At 41.7% G+C, this 19450-nt stretch overlaps 4 protein-coding genes across 5 annotated transcripts; all 4 read right to left on the bottom strand.

The window, feature by feature from the left end:
* Positions 1–83: 83 nt before the first annotated feature.
* LOC103968936 (probable aquaporin TIP2-2) lies at positions 84–1294 on the bottom strand. Its single transcript, XM_009382302.3, has 3 exons — positions 1113–1294; positions 772–1019; positions 84–658 (listed from the first exon to the last, which is right to left on the bottom strand). Exons 1-3 carry the CDS (start codon positions 1237–1239, stop codon positions 302–304), a joined length of 732 nt encoding a protein of 243 aa, XP_009380577.2. The 5' UTR covers positions 1240–1294; the 3' UTR covers positions 84–301.
* Positions 1295–2448: 1154 nt separating this feature from the next.
* Positions 2449–12977, bottom strand: LOC103968935 (uncharacterized). Of its 2 annotated transcripts, none has more exons than XM_009382301.3 (15): positions 12792–12977; positions 12617–12686; positions 12088–12232; positions 10772–11055; positions 9980–10017; positions 9786–9865; positions 8358–8422; positions 6279–6576; positions 4462–4574; positions 4316–4381; positions 3740–3830; positions 3549–3616; positions 3276–3313; positions 2976–3192; positions 2449–2861 (listed from the first exon to the last, which is right to left on the bottom strand). In XM_009382301.3, exons 1-14 carry the CDS (start codon positions 12815–12817, stop codon positions 3003–3005), a joined length of 1572 nt encoding a protein of 523 aa, XP_009380576.2. In that variant the 5' UTR covers positions 12818–12977; the 3' UTR covers positions 2449–2861; positions 2976–3002. The 2 variants fall into 2 exon arrangements, with proteins under 2 accessions (XP_009380576.2, XP_009380575.2); XM_009382300.3 differs by having other exon boundaries at positions 10772–11094; positions 12792–12975.
* Positions 12978–13320: 343 nt separating this feature from the next.
* On the bottom strand, positions 13321–15326 carry LOC103969853 (aldehyde oxidase GLOX1-like). Its single transcript, XM_009383493.2, has 3 exons — positions 14943–15326; positions 14710–14870; positions 13321–14503 (listed from the first exon to the last, which is right to left on the bottom strand). Exons 1-3 carry the CDS (start codon positions 15324–15326, stop codon positions 13336–13338), a joined length of 1713 nt encoding a protein of 570 aa, XP_009381768.2. The 3' UTR covers positions 13321–13335.
* A 709-nt stretch (positions 15327–16035) lies between these two features.
* LOC135624259 (protein SPEAR1-like) lies at positions 16036–17489 on the bottom strand. Its single transcript, XM_065127684.1, has 5 exons — positions 17186–17489; positions 17016–17084; positions 16793–16860; positions 16629–16713; positions 16036–16555 (listed from the first exon to the last, which is right to left on the bottom strand). Exons 1-5 carry the CDS (start codon positions 17423–17425, stop codon positions 16448–16450), a joined length of 570 nt encoding a protein of 189 aa, XP_064983756.1. The 5' UTR covers positions 17426–17489; the 3' UTR covers positions 16036–16447.
* Between the last annotated feature and the right edge of the window lie 1961 nt (positions 17490–19450).

Here is a 19450-nt window from a genome sequence, read left to right as displayed (position 1 = left end):
TATCTCTCCTTGGCATTTGTTGAACATATTCATACCATCTTTCATGATTTGTAGTTGTGAGAAAATGATTTGCATGCTTGAGCTTATATTTGATCCAAAGAGGAAGAGTGAATCTATTGACATGAACAATAAAATACAAAAAAGGCTTCATAATCCCACACAACAGTGACAACAATGGAAGCAACACCAACTCCCACACCTTTGCCCCAAATCACAAACCAACAAAGATGGACTGCTCCCCACACTTTTGTGACATCACACTGACAGTTCTTTATGCTAAAAGTTCTGTGAAGAAACAATTTTACTGGGGGAGCGGAGTGTGGTCAGTGCACATGTAGGCATAGGTGTAGACAAGCCCAGCCAGCCCACCACCAATAAGTGGACCGACCCAGTAAACCCACAGGTCGGCGAAGTCGCCGCTCGCCACTGCCGGCCCGAAGGAGCGCGCGGGGTTCATGGAGCCGCCGGAGAAGGGGCCGGCGGCGAGGATGTTGGCTCCGACGATAAGGCCGATGGCGATGGGGGCGACCGTGCCGAGGGAGCCCCTCTTTGGGTCGACGGCGGTGGCGTACACCGTGTACACGAGTGCGAAGGTGATGATGATCTCCATCACCACTCCCTCCACGGCTCCCACTCCCAAACTGTGGGTTGGCGTGTCCTGCGAGGCCCAATAGCGAAGGATTTAGTTCATAATGGGCTCATATTGGCCTCAACCGAGGCCCATCACCTCACGCAGGAGAGACATGCAGTACAGTAGTCGGTCGGTCTTACGAGTCCGGTAGCGAACTTGAGGAGGAACGCGCCGACGACTGCGCCGAGCAACTGCGCGACCCAGTAGAGGAGTCCGGTGAGGATGGTGATCTGCCCCCCGAGAGCCAATCCGAAGGTGACCGCCGGGTTCACGTGGCCGCCGGAGATATTGGCGGCGATCGCGACGGCGACGAAGAGGGCGAGCCCGTGACAGAGGGCCACCGCCACGAGCCCCGCCGCGTCGAGGGCCGCGCCCGACGTCAACTTGCCTGCAATGGCACCACAACCATTCACCGCCATGAGACTATATATATGTATATACATATGTACGCACACAGGGGATATATGAAAGAAAGACTCACCGTAAGCTATGGCAGAGCCGACGCCGGCGAACACGAAGAGGAGCGTGGAGATGAACTCGGCGAGGTAGGCCTTGAGCGAGGTGGCGCTGAAGGAGTCATCGCAGCGGCCGAAGGCGATGGAAGCCATGGTCAGGCCTCAGGAGGTCGGAAGAGATCGAGGGAGGCGGGCAAGTTTGGTAGTTCCAAGGAGTTGCGAGCATATATTTATACGCGCCTCCACGCAGTCTTTTCTCTTCTATTTCTTGCTTGTTCTATTAGAGCTTCGAGCATCGGGGTGGGTGAGGGATGAGGTGTTGAGATTATCCAACGCCAACCCACCAGCGATGTCCAACGTGCATGCATTGATTGAATTGTCATGTAGCACGCCAAGGTGGGGGGGGGGGGGGATTCGCGGAGACATGCAGATGGCCTTTGCATCGGTGGGTCCCATCCCATAGAAGAGCTTATCATTGGATAGAACACAGCAGCTGCGTGCAGAAACGAAATGGATAAGGTGATGGCTGACAACGATGGCGAGCAGAAGAAGGATTCAAGAGATGGACCGGTAAATGACCCAAAAATAAGGATACCACCATGCTGTTCTCGAGGTCGTAGAACTGGGCAAATTATTCTCGGGCTTGTGTGGATCAGATCGGATTACGTGTCGGCCTAATCCGGTCAACACAGTGCTCAGTTTGGTCAAACTCGATATCCAAAAGGCTGTCACAATTATATTTTCTTTAATGGTTGCTGCATTATCACGTGTAAGTTCACGTTATCTGCAAACAAAATTAAGAGACACATGCAAAGTTGACTTCACCTAACAATTATCATCATCATATATATATATAGTTTATTATATTTCTGCAATCTAATAATATGTTGACGAAAAAGGAGGATATCCGCTGGATTATCCCTATGGCATCATTCAAACAGATACCAATGTTCTAAGCTCCAAAGCATGACTGCACGAATACAAGGAAGAACGCTTGTCACGTTCGACCATGCCAGTATCCATGAATAATGGATCTAATATCTCGAATAAAATACAATGCAAATAGTAAAGGGCAAGTCTCGGTGGTATGGAAGTAAACCTGCTTTGGCCAGTGAATGGCACGAGCTTCCCATTGGCCATACATGTTTTACCTTTTTCTCACCATATATCTGATGTACCTGCTCCAAAGATCTACAGATTTTGATTGGACCGGCATGTTTCTTAGGAAACTTGCAATGAGATCCTAACAATAGTTCTTACTAGAAAAACATGATTGTGATTGAACCATGAAAGTTAAGGTAAAATGTGATGAGCATACAAGTAACCTATTCAACCACACAGGAGGATTGTGACATTACCAAATCATCAGAACCACCACCACTAATATAATTACTTTAATGGAGACAGACAGATGGAGTGTTTCAAATGTTTTATCCTTGACAATTCTGTCGGACAAATTCTTCCGACTAGCATGAATCTCTCTAAGCATAAAATAGAATCAAAATTTTTACACAGCAGTCTACCAGCACACTACCATTAGATGGTGGCATAGATAAGGAGATTAAAATCAAATAAAACAAGGTGTATGTTTATGACAATGCAACCATTGGCACACGGCCACCAGATGGATGGACTTTATTCGCCTACATATAAGGCAACGAAACGATTACTGGGCAAGTGTCGGACCTACAGATATCAAACACCTATGTAGTCACAGCTAGAGAAAGGAGCAGGTGGCATCCTTGATGATCACATTAAGATGCGATCATTAATACCTGCAACATAAACAAGGTCAACCCATGATGTGGAACAAGAGTGTAATTATTTCCGAACAGAAAAGTTTATGCAACATAAAAGGAGAGGGAAGTACAGATGTAAATAACATATACCTGAATGAAGATACCTAATGGGTGAGATCAATCGATTTGCATGCTTTCAGGTAAGGGAATTGACGTGCAGCAATGATAATATCCACTTTCATCAAATTTGAATCTCTGGGACAAATGCACTTCTGGAATGTGGTACTCCCCCCAGTCCTTCGAACCATAAACTCTGAAAATGTGGCGTGCATCAAAAGAATCATGTCTCTTTGTCCTCCTACCTTTCCTGGAATAATTGTCCGCATATTCAGAAACTTCAACAACTTTTACATGGCAAAATGGCTCCAAAAAAATAGAAGCACTAAGAACCTTTTTCTGTGCCTTGCATTCATCAAGGTTGCATGCAGCTGCATTTTAGGAAAACACAAATGACTTGAGTGCTTTAGTGTTACAAGGAAAACAAAAATACGAGGTATTATATAGTTCAACTAACTGAAAATTCTTCAAGAATGAAAGTGTGTCCAACAAAGAGAAGCTGGTGAGAATACTGGGTAAAAGAAATGAGTGACAAAACCTAGCAATAACTTATCCTACTAGCTTGCAACTTCAATTTGAGATTTTGAGGTATAAAAAGAAAATTACCTTCAAGGCTTGCTGAGCATCCTTTTCAAGAACAAGACCTGCTTCGACATAGGCATCAATTATGACTTCTGCAGGAGTTGGAAAAGGTCAAGTAGCAACATTTTGGCATGACAAGGTTGACACATTTATTTAGTGCTAAACTATGTGCTTCTCATATCAAATTCTACTAAAAATGGAAATGTTTTGGATACGGCAGGCACGCGACAATCGTCCCTCTCCACCAATTTCCTTCACTGGGGCATACACAACTCGGGCCTTAGCAGGCGAACCTCTCATGCACATCTGCAATCAAGTCGATCCTCAAAATTTATTCCACAGGAAAAATGAGAATGATAACAATGAAAAGGCCAGCATTATAATCAGCATTTTCATGATCCCAAGATTTCTTGTAGCCATAAATTATTCCTGCCACCTCAAAAGTCTTGCTCCACTACACAAATAAAGAGGATCTTTTCATGCAGGCATGACTTGTCAACAGAGAAACTAGCCAGATCCCAGATAATGAACAGTTCCATAACATGTTTCCATCAGAAAGAACCAAGTATGCAGTTAAAAAGCACAATCAACAAGTTTTTGTTTCCTTTCTACTATCTTGATAAGTATCAACCTCATAAAGAAACAACAAAAACAGTACCTGCTCTGACAATGGAAAAGTGATAATTAAGCATCGGCTGTAGAACCTCGTTGATCACTTGGTAGTGTGATCAGAAACAATGCATGCATTTGGGACTACAAGGCTAAACTGAACATAGGGAAATGAGTCTTACCAGTCCTAGGAGTCTTATGTAAACAGGTCGGTTTTCCAGAGCATCCTGTACTTTTGAAGATATTCTCTGTAATGTACAAGAAAAATATGCTATTATCCAACAATCTAATAACCACAAGAATTATGTTTGTAGGAAAACACTATAACCTGAAGAACCTCAGCAGCTGCAGCAATTCGCTCGTTGTTCCACAATTTCAGCATAAGAACAGTCAAATGAAATGTTTTTGGCTTAATAAATATAGATCTATCAATGCCCATATCTGTAATTGTACAATCAGAGGAATCAATAATATCTGAGGAAAATCTGAAAGAACAAAAGAATAAGATAAATTTTCAGTAAAAGTAAAGAATGCAGGCTATTCTATCCATCTCCTACAAAATTTTGATATCCATTAGCCGGACACAAGATAGAGAAAGTTATTCATAAAGTACGTGAGACAAAGGTGGCAAATACTAAATTCACTTTCTTAAAGCCCACTTTACTTGCTAAGCATCAAGGTTTGTCATACCATGATGTACCGCCTGATATGAGTTGTACATCAATAGGAGATCGGTATGGGTGGTACATATCGATCTGTTGGTATGCCCCACCATATCGCGTGTTGGTGCATCAATACATATCATACCGATAGCTGATTGGTATGCCAGTATGGACTGGTAAGACAAATCATGCTAAGCATATAATACATTTAAAATTATACCACTAAGAGAGTTTTAAGTTTAACTACATAAAATGGCAAATCAAGCATACTAAAAGCAGATAGAGATTTACAACTATTGAGATCTGGAACACTGACTGATGCTGGAACAAAACAGTTTTCTGTTGCTGGAACACTTACTTCCTCGTGTTAAAATATTTTATAATATATTAAAATAGCACTAAGAGTTAAATTCAAAGATACTCATACCTATATTATAAATTTGACCAATTTAGATCTTATCCTTGCGTCATACTTTAGAGCAATAGCCCTGTCAAATTTAAGAATGCATATCTGTGTCCAGTCTCCATATCAGAGTTTCAACATATTGTCCACCCATGATGTTGTTTCATAGTTTAGAGCAACAGCCATGATAAATTTAAGGATGCATATCTGCATACACACTCCGCAACAGCCATGGCAACAGCCATGTTGTTTCATAGGTCCACCCATGATGTTGTTTCGAGGTGACAGGACTTTAGTCATCTCAACTACTCACTTTCATGAGTACTTGAGTCACTAACTTATTACTGAGGAAGTTCAATGATGCAGAACCAATCTTATCTATCTCTTATTCAAATAAATTTGATTAGTATAGAGGTTATTTTGCATATCATAAGTTGTCACATGGCTAGATACTGAATAATTCTTATCTACTTTTCTAGTTTACTCAAAGAAAATAAAATATGAAAAGAATTTGAAAAAAAATCAAATTATGATTGTGATTGAAGATTCCAAATCCTGATGGAAGATTTTGTGAAGATTGATCTCTATGAAGATGAAAACATATCAATTAAGATATTATCTTCTTCGAAGAAAAGATCAAATCATACATTTGATTTGATTTAATTATAATTTTTCACTTTTACATTTTCCTTTTCTTTTCTTGTTCTTAGCTCATAAAAAGGGACAAGAACATTGTAATGCAAATCAATCAGCGATGGATCAATGAAATGAGTTCTTTTCCCACCTTGAGTGCCAGTGATGTGAGGCCACATTTGTTTTTCGATGGCATGATTCCATCGTCCACATGCGAGATGTGCAGAAGTGGGAGGCCTTCATCCTGGGAGTGTTTTCTTCAAGCCCGAGTGAGTCCAGTAGTCATCCATTTGTTTTCCTATTATCTTTCAATTACTATCTTCTATTCCTCTCTTTTATGTTAAGCTATTATTAAAAAATATTATGCCACTCTCGTCCTACATCATTCAAGATTGTTCATCATCTAATCTCTGTTTTTCATGTGAACTTCAGAAGAAGATGATCTACCTGTCAAAGACGAAGCTCTAGTAGTAGACTTGTAGTCCATAGCATTTATCTTCACTTTTACACATTCCTTTTCATTTTGAACTTCAAGCCTAACAGCAACCTTCTGTCTTTCTGATTGATTGTCCTCATCATCTGTGGTACCATCATTTGATTCTTTTTCCAAATCATCATCATCGCTAAATGTGGAATCCCCAATAATAGAGTTCTGAAAACAGTTTAGCTTCTCCACCAGTTCTGGGTGGAGTGCCAATGGTAGGGATATAAAGTGAGAGTAATCAAGCTTTGGGCTTTCCACAGCCTGGAAAATCAGAACAATAAGGTATTTACCAAATGGTGCATTACTGACTTCATAAAACAGTGTGTAATAAGAACTGCCATCATTACATATATAGCATATACAAGTCTATACAGATAAACTTGCAAGTCGAACAACATAGTTGAAGAAATCTATGATAAACAATAAAAGACCTAAGAAAAGAAAAACACATGCACACATTAAAACCAGTATGCATAGCATGAACATATGTTCTGAACATAATCTTTTGCAGCAGACACCCTTAGACCACTGATCATAAGAAATTGTTAATGCCACAAGTTACCATAATTTGAATTTAGGATCCAAAAGTATAGCAGTACTGGTTCTTCTCATGAATGTTTGTCTATCACAATGTGGTTCTCGATCATCTTTTCAATTACCCTGATGGGCTTTGCACTATAACCCAAACCATATATATCTAGATTGTACGGTGATAAAAGTTTAACCTATGCATGTGGGACATGAAACATAGAGATGTGATTGTTTAAGTTGTTAATTTATACATAATTGAAATTAAATTCAGATCTATTCACTTCCAAACTCATAGTATTAAAATACGGGTAAGAATTTTCAAAAAAAACTATACTCACCTACAGAATATTTCAAGTGCTGATTGCAATGAGATGCTTCTGACTAACTATTAATAAATGGACTGGTCCCATTTTAGTTAGTTTTTACCTGATTTCGTTATTTTCTATTGTTCTAATTCAAAAGCTTGCTATGAATATGCTAATCAGTGTGCACCTTCATAGCCAATTAACAAACTTATATCAGCCAGTTCATGTAGACACAAAAAGGATTTCAAATTTTGCACCAACCGATCTGTACCAGTGGTATTTATTGGTCCAGGGTTAAATCAGGACAATGAACAGGGCTTTTTGCGCAGTCCAGTTCATTTTTTAAGGGGAGGCAGGCTTAGATGTTTTAGCACCTGTAGCCACTCGCACATGAGACTATCTCCTTGCGCCTTGTGTTGGCGCACGCCTATGGCCCCTGAACTGATCGCCACCCATCTTCCCAGTGTTTCCTCCTCCGTCTCTACTCCACTCCTCTACCCCTCCTCTCCTTCTCCTACATCCCTTCTTGGTACCACACCATGAACCAACATGCCAGGTGTTGGCACACTGTGCAAGTCAAATTAGAGGTTTCATATCTCATGAACTCCATAAGACTTATTGCTAACTGGCATGAGTCAAAAGCATGAAAAGCCCGCTTGTTATCTAACCCAGTTTCTAATGCACTAGAACATGGTAGAAACATTGGTGGTCTTTTGGATATGACTTTTATAAACAGTTCACAGACAAGGGACAAGTCAACCATTAAAACACTAGATGATAAATTAAAGTGCTCTTAAGGTTTACCACCTATAATTAGTAATATGATGCTGAAATCGTATGACTGTGGTATAGATACATACCTGAGGGGCTGAGACAATCAAAATGTAACCAGATTTCACAATATACATCTTTTAGTTAACTGAAATTACTGCATAGACCTTATAACATTTTTTTGGCAAAAGTATACATTTTCATGCTAGTGAATCAATATGAAAAACCATAGATATTTCCTATCTAAATTACCTAACAAGAAATTTTAGAAAAAAGAGAATGTCCCTTGCCCTCGAGCATTCAAGAACCCAATGTTTTGTACAGAAATGTTTCACATAATTAGCTGTTGCAATTATATATCAGAGCAACTAAGAAACTAAGCAAATGTTATTTGCATACTATCCTTCTTATTAACTGATGAAGTTGGCTACCAACCTCTTCGAGTATACTAGCAATCTTTTCTGATGCTTTAGCAACACTTTCAACAGTACCCTCGATAGCTGCAAAAAGGAGTCTATCATTATTACTTACCATGTAAGAGAGCAAGCAATAATAACACCAGGGTACCACATAATTAAGCTTTCTCAAGAAAGTCATATAGTTCAAGGTGAACGGTAGATATTTAGTCATCTCATAGGTTTTGTATCTTTTTTCAGCCAAAAGTCATCTCATAGGCAGATATTTAGTCAAATAGAATACTATATGGGAATGAGCGCAGCAACCACATCTCTTAACAAAAGAATCTTTTAAAAAAACAGCAAACAGGCTTTTACCATACCAAATTTTGGTTATTTACTTTATAATTCGAGTACAAATGTGGGAAGTTATAATTTATTCAAGCAGGTGCATAACTATTCATCAGTTAGTTCAGTTATATTTGTTTAAATTTAATTGATTAAGGGGTAGAATAATCAAAAGAAGATACACAACTTAAAGATGAATGATATAATGATGAATGAAAGATAACATTCTTGACCATTTTATAAACGATTAGTTGCATGAATGGATGAAAGGTAAGACAGACAGTAGTGTCTGATAAGGAAAGTTGGCATTTTCTAAGTTGAAAGGAATGGTCAAAGAAAAACAACAGAATGACAATATCAGGAGCTTGGTTGACAAAAAATGACAACATAGTTTAGTTTGGTTTAGGATAAAGAAAACTTACAAGCCCATAAAACATGTTCATTTAGTTGGATCAAATTAACTCAAAAACAAAGCTTATATGGGGTACAAGTGAACTAGTATTTGGTTGGGTCATGAGAATTATGTCAACTAAGAGTACTATAGGTGGATGGAATTCAGATATCAAACTTGAAGAGGTGATGTCTACAAGTCTAATTAGAGTTCAGTGAACAATAGAGAGTAACAAAGGCAGGTTTTTATCTTGCTAAAATATTGGTGAATGGTTCCATCTAAAATGTAAAGGTAGCCAACAATATCTTGGCCTCAGGCCAGTTTTCCTTTTTCTTTTTCTTTTTTTATGAGGGGCAGTAGGTGAACTAAGAGCTAAACAAAACTTAGTTTAGTTGCTCCATGTAGAATCTTGCAACAATTTTCTCATCTTACATCCAAATATTCATATGCTTGTCATTCAGAAGAATGTGACCCTCATTTCATTATGCATGTTGATTCCTTGGTATAAGACATTAAGCCTGTAAAAGTCTTCATTTACAGTAAAGCACCTGCTGATCAATGAGGTATTTCTTACACAAATGTTTGATTCTTATAACATGTAAGAAGCTTACACAATAGATAATCCTGCAATCTAGAAACTTACAAGTTGCAAGTAATATAAATCAAAAGAAAATTTAGTATGTCCAAAAGTTCAAATATGGTGTTTTACTAATAAAAGTACACACTTACTGATGTTACTGTCCTCCTTAGATGAAGGGAATACAATCTTTACCCCCAACTCTCCCTCAATTTGTTTCTGCATAGAACCTCTACAAGGTAGAAGAGCCTATCTTGGTCAGAACTTAGAAACTTCTACACTGAAATTATGCATATTAGCAATAAACTAAAAGATACAAAAAAGGAAAAAATCATAAAACTTATACCCTTTTCCTTTAATAAAGTGAATCAAAGAAGCACCAACCTGCAGAAAAGATTAAATATTTATTAGCATCTTCAATAATTATACGATATGACAGAATAGATTTTGAATGATTAGCAATACAGTGAAAGCAATTACCAAAGCATCTAATATTCCAATTAACAGGACAGTGCAAGGCAATATGAGGCTTGTCACTTAACAATTAGAGAAATTTGAACAAATTGGACTAACAAACAGTTGACAATGATTTGTGGTAATACTAAAGTTCAATATTGCATATTAATATTAAAGACAAGGAATTGATCCAGTGAATAGACAATATACCATAATCTTAATCAGTGATCTTGTGTTCACTACAGCAAGGTTGGCTAAACCAGCCGGTTTGGCATGGTTTAACTGGTATTTACTGGTCCGACTGCCTACCACCGACTGGTACATGGATAAACCCAATATTATATATCATATATTATATGTTACATGTTACATGTTATATTTCTTAATGTTTGGGGCATCCAACTCTTGAACTTGTGAGGAGGCCAGCACCGCTGCCGCTCACCGCCAGCCCACCCACTGCCCTCTCAGCACCCCTCCTCCTCTACTGCCGCCTCTTCCTCCTCTTCTTTTTGACTTCCTCCTCCTCCTCCTTGTTTCCTTCTCCTTTGCTTACTCTTCCTTCTTCCTCCCGTCCTCTCCCTCCCCTAATGGTTCGCAGTAAATTCCGGCATACCGACACACCGAAAATCAGCACAGTAATTAAATATGTATTGAACAACTAGAAAACAATAGATAGAGATACCTCAATAGAAATTGAATGTCTTTCAACTCCACTGCCTAATTCAGCACCCGTTGTTGGGTTCATCACCTGTACAGCGCCCTCCATGACTCCTTGCTCAAGGGCCCCACCAGAATTGGAGGTAGTACTGAGATCATGACATGTGGACACATTTTCTGTTTCAAAATCGTTGCCATGATCCACAGCACGAGCACTTGTAGTTAATGTCATGGAAATGCCCATAACAGAGTCTTCCTGGGTGGCGATCTCTTTATCAGAAACACCAGAAGGTTTGTTCTGATGCAATTCTGGGAGTTGACACTGAACATCAGATCTACTGTGATCAACTGCAGGAAATGATTTGTTAAAATTTGCTTATGAAATATACATAGCATCATGAAACTAATTAGCTATAGAAACAACTATAATGAAAGGATTAAACAGACAACAAAATAACCCTATCTATCACCAGGAGAGAATATCATGGAATCAACCAAAAAACATATACATAAATCAGCATATATGATGCTATCTAGTTGCAGTGAGACTGCTGAATACACAGGCATAAAATAGTTCCAACCTAATTATAAAGAAAAAGAAAATGCAATAATGAGTTCATGTCCACCAAACCCATAGATGGTTGGTTAGCTAGTCTCATGAAGTCAAGAGACATTCCATAAAAAAATGCGGCAGTAAGAATCAGTAAATGGTTCTTTATATTTTGACTAAGAGTTATGCTGAAAGAGGTCATTATCTGAAGCATGCCATCCCAGAGCATGCCGCTGGCATGTTACTATCCTAGCAGGGTATTGACATTGTATATGCATGCCTATATTTTGAGTATGTAGAACATCGAATTGCGCGATGACAGCACCCTACTATGCCAGAAATAGGACATCACATCGCTGGAAAATCCGTAGCATTCTTCAACAAGCAACAAACAAGGCATAAGTAAAGAAAATACATCATAATTTAGTTTCAAATGACAATAAACTAATCATGATAATTGCACAACAAACTTAGTCATGTAGAGACTTCAAAATAGAGGAAGTTGTCATAGGATTTAATACTTATTGATACATAAGAGTCACCAATTGATCATCTTAAGTAAAATTCAAGTTGGCAACATTTTAAGTCCTCCATCTCTGAAAACAGTATACAGATAGTGCCTGGCTAAGACTATGTCTTAGCCGGGTAAAACAAAACCAAACCAAACTTCTTGGAAAGGAAGGGAAGGGAAGGGAAGAAGCTTAAACATTCTGGAATTGGTTACAAAGTAAAACCTTGATTGGCTGATCTTGCTAGAAACCATTTACAATAATTAACTGAACTAGTAAAACCTTCATTTGAAGCTGACTGGGTGGAGATTGGCCTCCATACATGCATAATTGATTTTCGCTTCTTACGCCTGTCCGACTCCGCATGCCGGTCCTTTGTGCTAGCCATCTTCCAGATAAGACTCAAACTCTGACCTCTGGGACAATCCTGACATATCCAAGTATCCATAAATTTTAACAGAAAAGAACAAATGATGTATGAAATACAACTTAAACATTAGAAAAGAAAGTTATCAACTTCCATTTGAAACTAAATATAGCTCCTCAAACACTGGTCAAAAGGGACAACCTAATCAAACAAAATTGACGTTACCATACGAAATAAGTGACAATAACACTAACTTTGTTTAACCGAGCAACTATTTCATCGTAACTTGAAACCCCATGCCGCTATCATTTTTCTTTATTTATACACGATTAAAGGAGGGCTATTTTATTTCCAACTAGAGTAGCATGCATGATTAAAAGAAATAGATTTATGGACCAAGAAAAATCCCCAATAATTAGTAAATGGGGATTCGAGAAATCAAACCTGAAGGCGGCTCAACGGGCTCGAGAGAGGAACATTCGGCGGGAACGCGACTTTGAGCAGGCAATGGAATCTGCCACGATACGAGCAAGGAATCAGCGGTCTCGCAGCAACCGGCCTTTTCTTTCAGGGCTAGGGAAAAGAAAAAAGCGGAAAAGGGGGAGGGCGAATCCTTCACCTCGACGACGACTTGCAGGCGATCATCTGGGTAGGGGGCGCGACCCTTTTGCCTCGCGGAAGAACAAGGGTTTGCCACGCGGGATGCACGTGCGGTTGCGGGTGGAGGACCGAGAGTCTTCCGCGTGGGTGAGTCCCAGAGCTCGCGGGCGCTCGCCGTGGCCACTCAGTCTCTCACCTCGTCACCCGAGAAGTCACCGAATCCCCATCTCGGTGGACCCTTCCTCACCGTGGCCATCTCAACGGTAGAGGTTCCCTTGATTGGAGTTCAACCCAATACAATTAATGAATTTAATTCAACTATTATTTTAGAAGTGCAATTACGTACATTAAGTCACGAAATGACATTAGAAGCCGATCGATTTGGCTCTGTTTGATCAGCCTTCATAATTGGAATTTGTTTTTTTGCTATGTTTAAAGAGGTACTCCGGAAAACAGAATTACATTTATAAATTATTTTAAATAAAAATTATGACGACAAAAAAAAGAGAGAATTAATTATCGAGAGAAATGCAAATTCAATGGTATTTTTATTCTTTTAATAACTACAGAAGCTGAACCCACACCCCTTCACCTGGCACCGCACGGTTCACTACAAACAGAAGATAGTACCCAGGAGGCGCCACCACTCCTGAGGGCGGCGCAGTCACTGCAACCGTCCACCTTCCCAATCCAGCAGGCGACAGCTCCACCGTACTCAGTATCAGAAGCCTCTGGTTCATGGAGAAACCATGCGTGGTGAACGGCGGCGCATACATCGTCACCTTCAAGTCCCCCAATTCCAACCCTAAGTCTGCTACGTCGAACACGACTTGGAAGCTCGTTCCGTAGGTCACGCTGCTCGGAGCAAGCTCCTTTACGATCCTCGGCCGGTGGACCGCCAATGCAGGGTCGAGGTACGGCGGGTAGAACCTCTCCAACCTGAACTCGGTCGGGTATTGTGCCGTGTAGTTGTACCTGTTGTTTGGGTTGCTGCCGGCGACCAGGATGCTGGTGTCGGGTAGCACCGCGCTTGTCGAGTGGTACATCCTCGGGATCGTGGTTGGCGTTAGCGTCTTGAACCTTTCGTTGCGCCTCGATGACGGCTGGTAGAGGAGGGGCTCCAGGTTCGGTGACTCGGCCCAGCCCCACCCGGACGTGCCCTTGGTCGCACCATTGATGATGAGAACGTCAGCGGTGGGGAGGAGAAGCATGTCGGCCATGACGCGCGGCGTCGGCATGACTTCCGTGTGCCACCTCGCGTTCGGCTTAGTGATGGTGAGGCGGGAACACCGACGGAGTGCCGGAATGAAGACCTTTTCCGCGGCGAGCGCGGCAGACTTGTGAGAAGCACCGCCGCAGATGATGACCTCGGCGGGGATGGGAGCGGTCGTGCTGCTGCGGAGGCGGAGGGGGAGGAGGGCGGAGGCGGCGGAGGCCGGGTAGTTGTGCGAGCCGTCTTTCAAGGGCGGAAACTCACGCAGGATGGTGTGCGTGCGGGGGTCGAGGAGGATCGATCGGTTGTTGGCGAAGATGAAGAGGTTGCCATCGGTCGATAGGTGGAGAAAGGGATACAGGTTGTTCTCCTCGTCGTCGGTGGTCTCGATGAGAAACGGGAGCTTGTAGTTGGAGGGGTTGGATTGACCGGGGGCGGGGATGAACTCGTAGCTGAACTCGCGGCGCCCACCGACCACGATGAAGCTGCCGTCGGGCAGGATCTGTTGGGTGGCGTACCTGGGAACCAACCATAGTAATTCTGAACTCGTGCATGCATCGATAAGTACAAGTTATATGGATCAATATGATCAGAACTAACCTAATATATATAATTCGACTCTTTATACTCTTACGAATGTAATATTATTCTCTTAGTTCTCTTCTCAATCTCTACACTAAGAAAATGCAAGTAAAAGAAGCTAAACTCGTCAAAGAAAAGCTACCATCTGTTGACAGAGAGAGCAGCCGGGTACTCGATCCAATCACACATCGGGCAAGTCTTGAGGTACCGGACCGCAGTGGCTCCTTCATGGAACCCGCCGGACTGCACCAGCGTCCCATCGGCGGCGAATCCTCCCGACGAACACCAAGTGTTCGTCAACACCTGCACACACAGTCACGGCCAAACCGAGTAACCAATCAAGCCAAAGCACGAATAGAAGCAATCCATTCCAACCTTGAGCGGCCGGAGCTGGTCGGCCACGAAGTCGTATTCCGCGGCGTGCGCCCAGCAGTCCTCGCCGTTGGTCTTGTTGGTGGGATCGGGGCGGCAATTTCCGGCCGGCAGTGGGAGCAGGGAGGGGCCGGAGTTGGTGGAGTCGAAGAGGATGGCCTTGTTCTCCTTGGTGATGACCAGGTGCATGGCCGACACGCCGGAGCTGTTGCGGACGAGTTCCCAGATACCGGTGAACGAGGTCTCATAGCTGGGCTTCTTCTGCGCCGGGCCAGCATTCAGCAGTGGGTTGATGGGGTCGAAGAGGAAGGGCTGGGCGACAGCGGAATCGAAGAGGAAGAGAACGAGAACGAGAACGTGAAGTAAACGAGTCGTCGTCGTCTCCATCGACGTCGATTCTGAGCTTGTCTTCTCGTTCGCCTGAACCCTTGGTTAATCTCTAATCTTCGCCGCCTCTCTTATCATGGGTTTGGATGGTGTTCCGTTTCGTGAGACAGCTTGTGGTCGATTAATTATTGAGTCATGCTGTGGTCCGATATAGGACGGATATGGTTGGCTACACGCAATTTAGGAGGGCCATCGGTCAACATCGGACGGGGAAAGGGTCAACGTTGACATGGTCAAAGCAATGGAAGTCATGTTGACCTTCTTTAGGAAGTGCTTATATTTACCTTTCTATTTGTACCTTTATATACCGCCGCCGCCGCATTAGATTTATGCTGTAGCAGAAATTGACAACCTCGATTCACTGTCGTTCCTAATTAGAAGAACAAAGAAAAAAATATAATATAATCAAAATACCTCCAAAATCTTGTCTGCTATTAATACCATGTATAACTAAGTCAACATATCCCATGATGGGATCCAAAGATTTAGGATCACATCGATCAAATCTGTTCAATGGTAATGATCAGTTTGACGTTCGTTAAAACCCCAAATTAGCTCTGGGACCCAATAATCGCGGGCCCATTTTATGGTCACGTGAGATCCAGGAAAAGGGCTTATGGGATGAACACGAAGGAGAGAACTCATTGCCTCGAGTCATAAATCAAAGAAAATTAGCGACGAATTAACGACGATGTTGCTAGTAATCGACCAAATTTTGACCCATAAAAAAGGTTTCATCATCGGTGAACAAAATAATACAATTTTGGTGGATAATTAATGCTTTGTTTGATGATTAAATGATCTCGAACGGATCAGATGTTGAGCAGACCATACATCATAGATATGTAGAACCCGATGTAACTCGTATCGAAGAGCTTTCATGGCATCATGATTGGTGCTAGCAAATCACAGCATGTTTGGTTCTTCGTGACATTGAGCTAGGAAGAACAGTGTTCGTGATGGAGTACAAAGAATCACTCTTTCTGCTTCCAGCTTGGGTGTGATATCAACTTCTTAATTGCTCGAGAGCTGCATCTCCGATTCCTATTGCAAGCGTCATGCTTCTCTTGATGGCAACGCCGATGACGGGCTCAGGCATTTGACATGTAAATCAGCATCACTCACAGTGACAATCTGAGCTCTAAATCCAGTTCTGATGAGTTGCTCGTGTCGGAGTTTTGGCTGCTGGTAGAACCGACCGAGTGACGCCGGTCGCGTCGTCCGTCGTTCTGCATGAAGGACTCCGAATGAGTACGGAAGTCGAAACCCAGATGTGATCGGGTTCATGGAAGACATACATACCTCCGAGCTTTGTTCGATGAGCGGCAGCGTCGCGGTTGGCCGTCGAAGGTGATGTGGTCGGAGATCATTTGCGTCGTTCAAGGATCTGAGAATCGAACGCGAACGTTGAATTCATTCATTCTCCCATCGTATCCTAGTAAGAGGTTGATATTAAGATCGATTACCTTGCTGTTGCACCGGGATAAAGCTCACCGTATCTGATCTCTGTCCCTGTGGAGCCTCCAAATCCCATCTGAAACGATGTGAGATCTCGTCAACGAAGGCGAAAGAAGATTCTGAAGCGTTCATGAAAGGAATGAAACAAATAGAATGCTGATCCCCGGTTGCGTAGTTTAAGCTTAATCAGATCTAAGGCTTTTTCGCCTGCAGGAATCATGATGGTCATACCATGATGTTAGGATGAGCACCAAAGAGAGAGGATGAGGTGGTCACCGTTGAAGGCGCTCTCAGATCCTCCTGCACGATGACATGGGGGACAAGATCAATTCAAGAAGCATAGAGATCTTGCAGAAGCGTTCGTGTGTGTGTTTCAGAAAGGAGAGAGAGGGAAGAGAGACCTTGTTGAGATCGCGGGGAAATGGGGAGTGAAGATAGCCGGCCATCATCTCATTCTGCAACCTAATCTTCTCCAACTGAGCCACCCCAAGTCCTCTTTGCGGCTGCTTTTGCTTGTCTGAGCTGCTCTTCTTCCCCCTCCTCGAGGACCCAACTCTTCCATTTCCCAGCTGACCGAGGTTGCAGCTTCCCATCTCTCCTTCAGGACTTGAACTTGGAGAGGCCACCGCACCACACACCATATAGCCGAGCGAGCGAGAGAGAGAGAGAGAGAGAGAGAGAGAGAGAGAGAGAGAGGGATGCGAAGGCGTCTCTTAAGCTTCTCCACAAAGCAATTATTGCAAAACTGGAAGCGATTTCTATGAAGATTTGGTGCAATATTATAGTGCATTTTCCTACTGCATTCCCTTTGTTGCTTTGCTAAAATAATGGCGATGTGCTAACAATCTTCATAGATCAAGTTGCCAAAGATGATGCTGCTACGTGATTCTTGGTCTCCAAGACAATATACGCTCGGTTAACTTGGCAAGTGATTGATCACAAGATCCATGCTCCTCGTGGCACATAAAAAACATGCATCAATCATACAAGATAGATTTGAGAAAGATGACCACATATCAAACATTAAATAATAGTATCAAGAAGCTTCCTTGGCAGTCCCATGGAGTGCTCGTCATGGGGGGAATATTAGGTATACTACCTTCGAGGGGACTGAGCAGCAATTAATCTAATAGCAGACAGCTCAGAATCAGACAAAATAGGCCTAAAATGCCAACCTAACTCAAAAAACTCTTCCTGCAAATTTTCACCCTCACTTGTATTCAAAGCCATCAAGCTTCATACACGTCTCCTCCATGTGTATGATTGTAATTGGCCAGAAATATTTGTCGCATCAATATATTTATCCAACATAAAGGACTCGATATCAAAGTTTAGTACAACAATTATATGAGTTCATTTGGCACCCATGGTGGTGGTGCACAAAGCATGGCAGGTTGTAAGAGGCCAAGTGCAACTTGGACATGTCTGATCCCATAATCAAGTGATTACCATACAAAAAAAATACTTGCAATTTGGGCCAATTGACATGTGTAGTTTGTCAACTTGCAGGTCTCTTAATCTGGAAGCCACTCTGAACTTTCAAGCCTTTAGAATTCCAAGAATCTACATTTCCTTTTTGCTTTGACCTTCTTTATCAGCTCTCTATCCTGAAAAGAGAAGACATGGAGGGCCTAAAGAAATAGACATCCAACAGTTTCTGAATTATTAATTGTGTATCTAGATAATGAATCAAATCTTCACAGTCATGAATGGTATGCATGTATATATAAGAATAAGAATAAGAGAGAATATATGCTTTCTGCCCCCAATCTCTGTAGCTAGGATCAACAAATATGACAAGTGAGCTCAATCACATTGATTTCTTTCCACAGTTTCAAGCATGTTGGAAGTGGTTGATTTTTTTTCCATTTGGAATCCTCAGATCTAATTTTGCCAAAACTAACAGGTGATTATGTCATTAATCTTATCAATAAGATAAAGTAAGCTGTAGTATTTCATAATTGCAAGTATCAGCTTTGATAAATAGCAAAGAAGTTTCATATTGGGGATGGATGTTCAGATCCAGAGTATAATTATAGTTCTCAGAATATGTGACTATAAAGGAACTCAATCTAGGTTTTCATGCAGTCACATGCACCAAAGAGATGTCCTACTTGCAACATGAAGTCCATTGACAGATGATATATGTATGCATGTTCTGTGTTTTTTATCCTTGCACCTCATGATGATGAACAAAACCTGTCATAAGTTTCTCTTAGAATCTGCAGTCAATCATGCAGCCTCTTTTAGCTGCTAGAGTAGAATTCAGATATCCTACAATGCAACTCCCACTCTGCAGAACACAGAGCATCTGTAGAGAGATGCAGAAATCTGACATCCATATGGAACAAATTATGTGCAAGCACAGATCCAACACTATTGACAAACTCGGGTCATCATTGATTGACCTCATTGCTCTAGAGAAGTAGCTGTCCAAGGAATCAAAATCTTCTGCAAGCTAGTGGTGGTTTTATTTACATTGTTTGAGTATTTAATCACCAACATGACAGCTGTTCTTCTTGAGTTGATTTGTTTTATGAACTGACACTTTTCATGCCTCTCAAGCATGGCTTTTGATGAAGTTGGTGGCAAAACCTTTGCCAGAAGACAGCATTAAGGACTGATTATTAAAAGTCCAAGGCCACAGAAATGACTAGCATGTTTAG

This window comes from Musa acuminata, chromosome BXJ2-10 (assembly GCF_036884655.1).
Source record: "Musa acuminata AAA Group cultivar baxijiao chromosome BXJ2-10, Cavendish_Baxijiao_AAA, whole genome shotgun sequence".
NCBI lineage: Eukaryota > Viridiplantae > Streptophyta > Magnoliopsida > Zingiberales > Musaceae > Musa > Musa acuminata.
This window is presented reverse-complemented; position numbering and strand designations above follow the sequence as displayed.